Raw genomic sequence first — 11,745 nt, forward strand, 5'->3', positions numbered from 1 at the left:
TTTTAGATCCAAACCTAAACCAATGATCTTTTCATCGGCTCATCGTTGTCTCTATTACACGGGGAGATAAGGGCCCGATTCGTCCGATTATTGCGCCATGTCATAGGGCTCTAAGAAACAAAAATATTACATACACTACCGTAAGCTATTGTGAATTTTTTTTCTTGTATAACTACAGGCACGCAGTAACTTTAATGGCTTGTAACTAATGATAGAATGCCATGAAAACTGAAGTAGGTTAGAGTGGCGTGACAGGAAAGCTGTAAGGGGGGTTATTGCAGCGTTATGGAAGCTACACACACAGACACACACCTCACTTTTGTCCCGTAATTCAACCATAACAGCGCCTCTTCTGCAAACATAGAAAAGATGGAGCAAGTGCCAAAATGCTGAGTTATATATGAGCTACCAATAGTTGCTCAATATCGCTGAAGCTTTCGGCAGGTTTAGACTTCATCTCAAGCACGCAATGCATCAAGAGGGTCAGTAAGAAAATCTCAAGGTTCTTGCCCTCCAAGTAATGCACAATCTTTATAATTAGAGATGAGCGAATCGGGGTTCATCCGAACCCGAACGTTCGGTATTTGATTAGCTGGGGCTGCTGAACTTGCATAAAGCTCTAAGGTTGTCTGGAAAACATGGATACACCCAATGACTATATCCATGATTTCCACCATAGCCTTAGGGCTTTATCCAACTTCAGTAGCCACCGCTAATCAAATGCCGAAAGTTCGGGTTCAGATCGATCGAGCATGCTCCAGGTTCGCTCATCTCTATTTATAATGTAACTTAAAGCTGTACAGAAGGTCTACTATAGCAGCTAGCAGATTAGATACTTCATATTTAAAGGGGTTATTCAGGCATAGAAAAACATGGCTACTTTCTACCAGAAGCAGCACTACTTTTGTCTCAAAGGAACCAAGCACCCCTATTGCGGCTAATAAAGTAAATACAGCATTATAAGGCTTAAAGGAAAAGTCCGTACACACCTAAAAATCCACTTCAGGCAGTTGGTGTGGCACCATAATAAAGAAAGTATACCTACCCATCCCTGTGCCCCCTGTAGTGCCCCACCACCACCTCTCCGACAGCTGTTGGACTTTATTTAATCCGGGCTTCCTGGTACGTCACGACCCATAGAAAAGTACTGTCAGTCAGTCAGTGACTGCAGAGGTGTCCCGCCCTAGTCACGATGCTTCATTAATGGTAATATGCCCATGGTTCGGAAAATGGTTAAAAGTATGTTGTCATGCAAAAGCAGGGCATGTGAAATGCAATTTCTTCTTTTTATCTTTAGAGGTGGCAGAAAGCATTGAGGTATTCACACAGTTGCGTAGAATGCATGGTGTGGATTGCTTGTGGGGGGGGGGGCGTCGTTATAGAGAGATGCCCCCCATCCCCCGGCAGCCCAGATACTTTGATGACTTATTTTGCAAAAACAGTTCTATTTTTGTAAACTTCCTAACAGCATGCAAAATTAGGGCGGGTTCACACTACGGAATTCTCGCGGACAATGTCCGCGGAATTCCGTCAGCTGTCCGCCCGCACGGGCATGCGCTTTTCCGCCGGCTCCATAGACACCATTCTATGGGCCGGTGTATTCCGCAATTCGCTGAAAGTAGTGACATGTCACTTCTTTCAGCGTATAGCGGAATACGCGCGGCCCATAGAATGGTGTCTATGGGGCCGGCGGAAAGGCGCCCAGATGTGCGGGCGGACAGCTGACGGAATTCCGCGGACATTGTCCGCGAGAATTCCATAGTGTGAACCCACCCTTATATTGTAAAGTGGTAAAAAGGTGAAAAGGGCACATTTACAGGTTCCTCATTCCCAGTATAGGCTCATAGCTTATTTAACATCAGTGGTTGTTGTGTTTGCATCTCGTTTTTATATCATTAATGCAAACCATATTTTATGGGTATGCAAAATGCAAAAAAAAAAAAAATCACATTATAGCCCTGGCTCTTTAGCGTGCACATGTCTTAGGGCCCTATTTCACCGGACGATTATCGTTTGCATAATCGTTAACGATTAACGATCTCAAATGACTGCTATTGCGAAAGACCTGAAAACATTCACTCATTTCCACGAAACGATAATCGTTACTTATGATCATATGTGCGATCGTTTTTTCTTCGCTATTGCGTTCGTATCTACTGCGAACGGCATCTTATTCAATGCGAACGTTTTGCAAACGAGCAACGATAAAAATAGATCCAGGTCTTATAAAGCTATCAACGATTTCTCGTTCGATCGTTAATTGCATTTCAACCGAACGATTATTGTTTAGATTCGAACGATTTAACGATAATCTGAACGATCATCGTCCGGTGGAATAGGGCCCTTAGCCCCTTTAACTTTTTTTTTTCTCTAGGGCACCAAAATACATTATAAATATATATTTAACATTTTATTTTATTAATAGACATGGCAATAATAATAGTATTAAATAATACCACACTATAAAATTTAGCAGATTTTTTTATCCCAAGAAGTAAACAAGATTAAAAAAACAGAACTGCCGTGTTGTTGTTCACCTGCCTTGCAGAAAAATAAAGAATAGAAATCAATCTAAACTCATATGTAACCAACTAAAAACTACAAGTCATCCTGCAGTAAAAAAAAATCCCTCACACAGCCAGCAAGGGCGATAATAAAAAAAATTAAAAATAAAATAATATTGTTGGTGAACTGCGACACCATAAACAAAAAAAAGAATCTCATCATTTGGCATTGCCATAACTATCTACCCAGAGAGTACAGTTGTCAGGTTATATAGGCCATATAGTGTACAGTGTAATTATAATACCCAAAAACAATAGCCAAAACAGAGCTACATGAATAAAACTTCAAGCTCCATGTACATAAGTAGATCTGGCTGCAGCCGGCTTGTGCTTATAGTGCACTGGTGAAAAACAGCTCATAGCAGGTTAAACCACAAGCGTGAAAAGCTCACAAAACAACTTCTGTCATAAAGAGCGCACCGGGGACAATGCACAGGAGCCAATGAAACACACCCAGAAGGAGAGAGACTTCAAGGCAATCTGACTCCTGATCTAGGGAGCAGGAAATAAAAACACCCTGCAAGCAAATAAGATCACTCTGTACAGTCTGAAGATGTCTCAGGTAGTAACGTACTGATAGAACTGCAAGGAAGAAAATATCCAAATCATGTGTGGTGAATCTGGCAGCAAAATGCAGTAAAGATGAAAGGATGATATCAGGTTAAGTCACCTTTAAAATAATATCTACCTAAAGAGATTGTCTGTAGGATTAGGTGGTCCTACCTAAGGGTAGTATAAACTAGTGGCAGAGAAGCTGAACAGAATGATGTATTACTTACTGATTCAGAGATATCCTCCTGAATAACAAGGACTCTAAACACTGCACACTAGTCCTCTTCATTATCTGTGTGTGCTCAGTAATCCTGGATATTCATGAGCACGAGCTCCCATTGCCCACCAGATACTGATTGGCCGTTGTCTATTGATACTGTGTATAGGCAGACAGGTGTCAATGAGCAGCTGGAGGGCAGAGGGAGTGCTCAGCATGACACCCATTTCCCTACATATCATGAGTGAAGTGCTTGTCCCAACTTGTTCTAATGATCCATAGGGGTCTGAACACCCAGACTCTGATCAAAACCTTTCACATGTCAAAAGTTTTCTAAAAAAAAAAAAAAAAAAAAAAAAAAAAAAAAAAAAAAGAAGTATTTGAAATCAACTATTGCCAGAAAGTACCAGAGATTTGTTATTTACATCTGAAAAAAATATCAAGTCTTTCCCATACTTATCAGCTGCTGTACGTCCAGCAGGAAATGGTGTATTCTTTTTATTCTGACACAGTGCTCTCTGCTGACACCTCTGTTTATGTCAAGAATTGTCCAGAGCAGTAGCAAATACCCCTAGAATACCTCTCCTGCTTTCAAGACTGGAAAGTATACCACTTCCTGCAGGATATACAGTAGCTGATAAGTACTGGAAGACTTGCAGTTTTTCAATAGAAGTAAATTATAAAATCTCTTGCACCAGTTGACTTGAAAGAATTTGGGGGGGGGGGGGGTGAACTACCCCTTTAAATCACAGAGGCGCTTGAACTGTATCTGCCATAAATCAGGAGAGATGGAGCTTGATATTGTGACAATAACCAGGACCAATGATTCAGGACTATACAGAAGCACTTGGCTGCCAATACCAAAAGGGCACGGAGAAAAACCCAGGCACCGAATCCAATTTTCGCTATGGAAACCTGGACAGACAGACTGGTATAATCCAACCTCAGATCCGACCAGTAATGGAGTCATATTCAATTAAAAAGAACAGAATGATAGCAGCGGATGTCAAGATTGTATCATTGAGTCAGTCTTGATAACTTATCTTCAAATCAATTTCACTTAAAGGGAAAGCTCAAATAAAAGAAAAGGTCAGCTTTCTTTCAAAAACAGCACCACACCTGTCCACAGGTTATATGTAGTACTGCATATCAGCCCTATTCCTTTAAAGGGGTTATCCAGCAAAAATTTGCTTCTTTCAAATCAACTGGTTTCAGAAAGTTGTATAGATTTGTAATTTACTTCTATTTAAAAATCTGAAGCCTTCCCATACTTATAAGCTGCTGTAAGTCCTGCTGGAAATGTTGTTTTCCTTCCAGTCTGACACAGTGCTCTCTGCTGCCACCTCTGTCTATGTCAGGAACTGTCCAGATCAGTACCAAAACCCCATGGAAAGCCTTTCCTGCTCTGGACAGTTCCTGACATGGACAGAGGTGGCAGCAGAGAGCACTGAGTCAGACTGGAAAGAATCACCACTTCCTGCAGGACATACAGCAGCTGATAAGTACTGAAAGACTTGAGATTTTTAAATAGAAGTAAATTAGAAATCTATTTAACTTTCTGAAGTGAGTTGATTTGAAAGAAAAAGATTTTCGCTGAATAACCCCTTTAACCTATAACTGTTTTTGAAAGAAAGCAGCCATGTTTTCCCAGCCTGCTCCAAATGTGAAGCTACTTATCAGTCAAAATAATAACTTATCAAACATTCCCACCTACCATGGTACGGGATATCACATATTGCTTCCGACTTGCCGTTCTGTCTCCATTCGTCCTTGCTCTTCATGGTTACCGTTACAGTTCCATCCTTTACACTTAGTCCATATCCGGAGGCGCCGGACACACCACGACCCTCACAGCGCCACCACAGCATCAGGGGGGAGTCACAGGCGACCAACTTCAGGGCATCCTGAGGTTTAGCTACGTCAACTCCAAGGCACTTCTGGGTTCCCAGGCTGAAAAGGCGATGGCCGGACCCCCAGGTCCAGACTGAGTTATTAGTCTTTGCACAGATTCCGACTGAGAGGCGATCATTCTCCGCTGTAAGGCACTTACCGGACTGAACATGGAGGATTTCAAAGGTGTGAGCTATGGAGGGAAATAACAAGGAGGGATTAATACACATAACAAACAAGATGGAAAATCTGAATAAGGCCAGGTTCATACTGCGATTTTGCAGTCAGTTTAACGTATACGTTGTATGAAAAAAAAAATGGATAAAAAAAACTGATGCAATTGTGTGAAATCCATTTGGATCGATTTTTACATTGAATTCCCTTTAAAAAAAAAAAAAAAAAAAAAAATAAATGGATGCATTTTTTTAGCATACACAAAAACATGGTTGACTTCGTTTTTTGTGTAGGATAAAAGTAACCATTTAAAATGGATATGTTAAACGGACCGGAAAAGCTCAATACAAACCCAGCCTTAAAGGGATATTCCAGGAAAAACAACTTTTCCCCTATCCACGCGGGGGGTCCAACCTCTGTACCACCCAATGAACTCTGTATTGGGCCCTGAATTCTGTATTATGAATAGAGCAGGGGGTACAGGACGTGCGGCTCTATTCATAACACAGAAGCCAGGGGCGCAATGCAGAGATCAACTGGGGGGGGGGGGGGGCATAAAGGTTTGACCCCCGAAATCTTATACTTTTCCCTATCCTGTGAAATGCCAGCAGAGAGCACGGTGTCAGACTGAAAATAAAACATTTCCTGCAGGACATACAGCAGCTAATAAGTATGGGAAGAACTGAGGTTTTTTATTAGAAGTAAATTACAAATCTATATAACTTTCTGACACTAGTTGATTTAAAAGTAAAAGATTTTCGCTGGATAATCCCTTTAAGACTCCAATTACTTAATGAAAGGGACTCAACCCTGATCGGTCAACATGGCAAAACGGGATTTCCTCTTTAAGGTGAAAATCCGGTCTAAACATACAGAAGTAAAGACAGAAGACTTTATATCCTTAACTTCTTCAAATTTATAGGTTAACTTCTTCAAATTCTGGACACATTGGGGGAGATTTATCAAACATGGTGTAAAGTGAAACTGGCTCAGTTGCCCCTAGCAACCAATCAGATTCCACCTTTCATTTTCCAAAAAGTCTGTGAGGAATGAAAGGTGGAATCTGATTGGTTGCTAGGGGCAACTGAGCCAGTTTCACTTTACACCATGTTTGATAAATCTCCTCCATTGTATATATACTGTATAATATGTATAAGAGATGACATGGCAGGCATAGCACATATGCTGCCTGCAGTGACCTTCCTCCCTCATCCACTACTGTACAAGACATGGCGAGTCTGAACAAGAAGCAGCCCTGGCCAGAAGGGTGGTGGTGGAGGTGTTGTGGGTGTGTAAGCCCAGGGCCAGTATGTTGGGTTTATGTATCCCTTAGGCCAGGGTTAGGGAACCTTGCCTCTCCAGCTGTTGCAAAACTACAACTCCCATCATGCCTGGACAGCCAAAGCTACAACCTCCATCATCATGATGGGAATTGTAGTTTTGCAACAGCTGGAGAGGCAAGGTTCCCTAACCCTGGCCTAGAAAGACATGTCTAAAGTTTTCTTTTGGTGACAGGTATGCTTTAAAGTGCCAGGCATTGACTTAAAGGGATGATGCCTCAAATGGTGACACCAGAAAGCTCTCTTCCTTTTGGAGAAAAGCTACATTTCAAGTGGAGCACAGCATGGCCTATAATACTTCACATGCCACTCCTTTAAGGAGAAACTTTACTCCTTTAAAGGAGAAGTCCAGTGAAAATTATTAAAGTATTGTATTACCCCCCAAAAGTTATACAAATCCCCAATATACACTTATTACGGGAAATGCTTATAAAGTGCTGTTTTCCCTGCACTTACTACAGCATCAAGGCTTCACTTCCTGGATAAAATGTTGATGTCACGACCCGACTCCCAGAGCTGTGCGGGCTATGGCTGCTGGAGAGGATAATGGCAGGGGGATGCTCAGTGTCCCTCCAGTGCCCTGTGTCCCTCAGTATCCCCCTGCCATCATCCTCTCCAGCAGCCACAGCCCGCACAGCTCTGGGAGTCGGGTAGTGACATCACCATTTTATCCAGGAAGTGACATCACCATGTTATCCAGGAAGTGACATAACCATGTTATCCAGGAAGTGACATCACCATGTTATCCAGGAAGTGACATCACCATGTTATCCAGGAAGTGACATCACCATGTTATCCAGGAAGTGAAGCCTTGATGCAGTAGTAAGTACAGGGAAAAAAAAGTGCTATATAAGCATTTCCCGTAATAAGTGTATATTGGTGATTTATATAACTTTTGGGGAGCAATATAATACTTTAATAAAAAATTTTGCTGGACTTCTCCTTTAAGTCCTGCTGGGAAACAGTTCATCCCTATGGGCATCACCGTTTGGCTGATCCATCTGGGCACTGCTGTGATGCCAGGACGATCCTATCATGAGAACGACCAGGAACGGCTTTTAAAATGTAAAGTTGGGGTCTACAGCTACACAGAAAGGGGTTATCGGTCCCCCTAACCAGCTGCAGTACCCGTATATCACAATGAGGCTTCTGACCTATATACCACTGCTGCCAGGTGTCTGGGTATACAGGCACAATGCCGCAGCCATGTAAACAAAGCTGGCAGGGAGGATGAGAGCAGCAGTGCTGGGTGCAGTGAGGACTAAAGGGAGGAGTATCAAAATTCTTATATTTATAGCCCTATAGGTTCTTTTTTTTAATTTTTTTATTATGTTGCTGCCTATCATTCAAATAAATCAGAAACTCCATTTGGCACAACTACTGCCGCCTACACCACTAAAGATTTTAGAGCATTTTATTCTTTTTTCTGGCCTTCACGTTTTACATATATATGCTGCATTTCTTTTTTTGCAACCTTTTACCATGCCAGGTATTTTACTTGTTTTAGCCTTAAGGCTATGTTCATACAACATATATTTTCGTAAAACAATGGCCGTGATTATTACCAAAATATACGTTACCTTGCCGTCTAAGGGATCCCGGACGGAGCGTATACACATGGTATAAGCCCCGGCCGGGATCCCTAGCGGCGCCGCAAACAACTGACATGTCAGCTTTCTGTGGCCGCTATTCAGTGAATAGCGGCCACATAAAACCCTGTCAGTGCACACTGTGGAGCGAGTGGCTCCGACCACGCTCCATAATGTGCAGTGGGGAATTCTGATGGGGGCGCACACGGATGCACCGGCATCAGAACTCTGCGGCGCGAAAGATCATCCGGCCGGTACTGAGACCGTACGGGTCACGAAACGGCCGATCTCTTACAGCATGTGAACATAGCCTAAAGGTGTATTCTCATCTCAACCAATATAGTTATACTTGTAGGGTTAATCAAATTAAAAGCGTGGTTCACAAAAAAAAAAAAAAAAATCTGTCAAATCAACTGGTTCCAGAGATTTGTAATTTACTTCTATGAAAAAAAATCTCAAGTCTTCCTGTACTGATCAGCTGCTGTATGTCCTGCAGGAAGTGGTGTATTCCTTCCAGTCTGACACAGTGCTCTCTGCTGCCACCTCTGTCCATGTCAGGAACTGTCCAGAGAAGTAGCAAATCCCCATAGAAAACCTCTCCTGCTCTGGACAGAGGTGGCAGCAGAGAGCACTGTGTCAGACTGGAAAGAATACACCACTTCCTGCAAAACATACAGCAACTGATAAGTACTGGAAGATTTGAGATTTTTTTATAGAAGTAAATTACAAATCTCTGGCACTTTCTGTCAGTTGATTTGAAAGAAAACTTTTTGTGAACTACCCCTTTAAATATTTTTAAGCTGCTCTTTCCCTCCCATTGTTAAAAAGCTCTTTGTCTAAATTACTGACCACCACTCTGCTCTTAAAGCAGCGTTAATATATATATATATATATATATATATATATATATATATATATATATATATATTATCTTAGCTGTATAGAGATACAGTGCATATATATACTGTATATCACATATAAATATGTACATTATAGCTATGTATATACCAGCCAGACCACTGCTTTTAGAGCAGAGTGGTGGTCAGTAACCTAGACAAAGAGCTGTCAACAGTGGGAATGAATGGATTTGCAAAAATATTTTGCTTGACTATGCTACTTAGTTATGTTGGTTGTGCTGAGAATGCCCTTCTAAAGGGATGTGGTTTTAGAGCTGCGGCTTCTTAGATGTGTTCATTGTTGCACACTTTTTAAGTTTGACTCATTTGGTAGCATAAAAACCCAAGAGTGCAAGAAAAGTGCAGGTAAGATGCATCGGATACCATAGGGAAAAAGTGTAACAGAGACAGAGGTGAAAAAAAGGCGCAAAAGTTTCTTCCATGCTATCAACTTTAGAGAACAATGCAGAACATAAGCTTTACATTGGCCCCAAAAGACCAAGTAAATTCCATTAATCCAGAATCCAGTGGTCTGGAAACTAGGGGGCAATTACCATATCGTACATCACAGACAGTGACGCTGGTTGGGGTGGTGTAACTATAGACTCTAGCCTGGGACCTATACAATGCTTTAACATGAGGACTTTTTTGTCCGGCCGCTGTTGTTAGTATATAGGCATTTGTATAGCATGTATACATGTCATTGCAACCGACTGGAACCTCTCAGCTGAACAACTGGAATGACATATACATTGTACGTATTGTATATTGCTATGTCATTCCAATGGTCCGGCAATTCTGATAAACCGGCAACTTAGTTACGTATAAACAGAACAGGGGGTGGGGAACGTTATTTTGATCTGAGGCATGACTCAGCTGTCCGACCTGGCAGATTTCACAATAGATAGAGGGGTAAAAATCGCAGGATGGCGCAACACAACAAAATAGACACATAAATATAAACATTGCAGCTTTTTACATTCTATGTGACATAAATAATAAGATATCGAGGATTCCGGCACTGAACCATGTTAACCCTTCACATGCATAACCTCTGACCTTGGTTTAAAAAAAAAAAAAAAAATATGTGACATTCCTTCCGGATTCTTGACTAGAATAAGCATGATAGGGGGCAGATGTAGCAGAGCTGAGGGTGTTGTGTAACTCATAGGGAATGCACTGGTTTAAAAAATAAGATACACTGCCAGAAGACAAACTCCACTCTGCTACATTTGTATCCTGGAGCACAAACACACAAAGAGCAGCAACTTCCAGGAGAAGAAGGGAAAACTGGAAAGAGAAAGTGGAAGCAGCATAGAAGTTACAGAGACATGGCAGATGTTCTAATGTTCTTACCTTGAGTCAGGGACGAGGCAGAGGCTGGCACCGCCGTGCACACTGTCAGCACCAGGCACAGCAGCTGCTGCACCCACCCGGCTCCCATAATAAACCCACCCGACCGTGCGCACCACTCACAACAACAGACAACACCCTCCCCCTCCGCCTCCTCCTGCACTTTGGAAGTAGAGTCTGAGGCCCCGCCCACTCCCCTTACCCGGCTCTGACAACCAGGCTGCGCAGGGAATTTTCTGATTGGCTGCAGAAACGCGTCATCAGTTGCTATGTGGATATTTCAACCTAGCTTGCTGCCCTCTAATCTCTTGGGGGAGTTCAGAAAAGTTTCTTTTTTTTTCTATCTAGAAATCCCCTGGAGAAAGCTGGAGATAGACACAACAATATAACACAGCAGGGGGCAGGATTCATACTATAAGGGCAGTAAACTGGGAAATGTGAATAGGAAGATAAAAGGTTTCAGTTAATAAATGTCCTTAAAGGGAAGCTATCACAGTACTAAAGGCCCTATTACACGAAACGGTAACGGCCGATAATCTTCTTGCTATTATGGTGCATTTACACGTAACGATTATCGTGCGAATTTGCGCGATAACGATCGAATTCGAACGATAATCGTACGTGTAAACGCAGCGAACGATCAAACGACGAACGAGAAATCGTTCATTTTGATCTTTCGACATGTTATCAAATCGTCGTTCGTCGTTCGCAAAAAATTCGCAGATCGTTCCGTGTGAACAGTCGTTCGCCGATTTAACCAATGTGTGAGATAGGCTTAAGCGATCGCAAAACGAATTTCCGTACGATACCGTATAAACGCAAATCGCTATGAAAAAAAAATTTGTTACTCCGACATCGTTAATCGTACGATCGGGCCAATTATCGTTTCGTGTAAACGCACCATAATAGAAGGCAATGATCAGCCGACTTGAACGGCTGATCGTTGCAGTCATTTGTCTTTTAACATGTTATAAGACAAACGTCTGATTTTATAGCGATCTGTTGCCATTGCTCTGCGGAATAGGAGCGGCGGCAGCAGACCTCCGCTATCTGCTAATGGCTGCCCGGACAATCTAGCGATCACCAAGGCAGCCCCCCCGCAGCTCGCTGCCTATGCGCGTAATAGCGGCGGCAGCGAGTGGGGAACAAAGAGCAAACGAGCGCTGACTC

General features: G+C 42.3%; 1 protein-coding gene across 2 annotated transcripts in view; it reads right to left on the bottom strand.

Annotated features, from left to right (window-relative positions):
• LY75 (lymphocyte antigen 75) overlaps positions 1-10,725 on the bottom strand; it is a 58,822-nt gene extending 48,097 nt beyond the window's left edge. For both annotated transcript variants that reach the window (XM_069982780.1, XM_069982779.1), the window contains exons 1-2: positions 10,579-10,725; positions 5,048-5,416 (exon numbers count right to left, since the gene is read on the bottom strand). In XM_069982780.1, the coding sequence (XP_069838881.1) occupies positions 5,048-5,416; positions 10,579-10,666 (457 nt within the window). In that variant the 5' untranslated portion in view covers positions 10,667-10,725. The remainder of the gene's footprint in view (positions 1-5,047; positions 5,417-10,578) is intronic.
• Between the last annotated feature and the right edge of the window lie 1,020 nt (positions 10,726-11,745).

This window comes from Dendropsophus ebraccatus, chromosome 9 (assembly GCF_027789765.1).
Source record: "Dendropsophus ebraccatus isolate aDenEbr1 chromosome 9, aDenEbr1.pat, whole genome shotgun sequence".
Classification (NCBI taxonomy): Eukaryota; Metazoa; Chordata; class Amphibia; order Anura; family Hylidae; genus Dendropsophus; species Dendropsophus ebraccatus.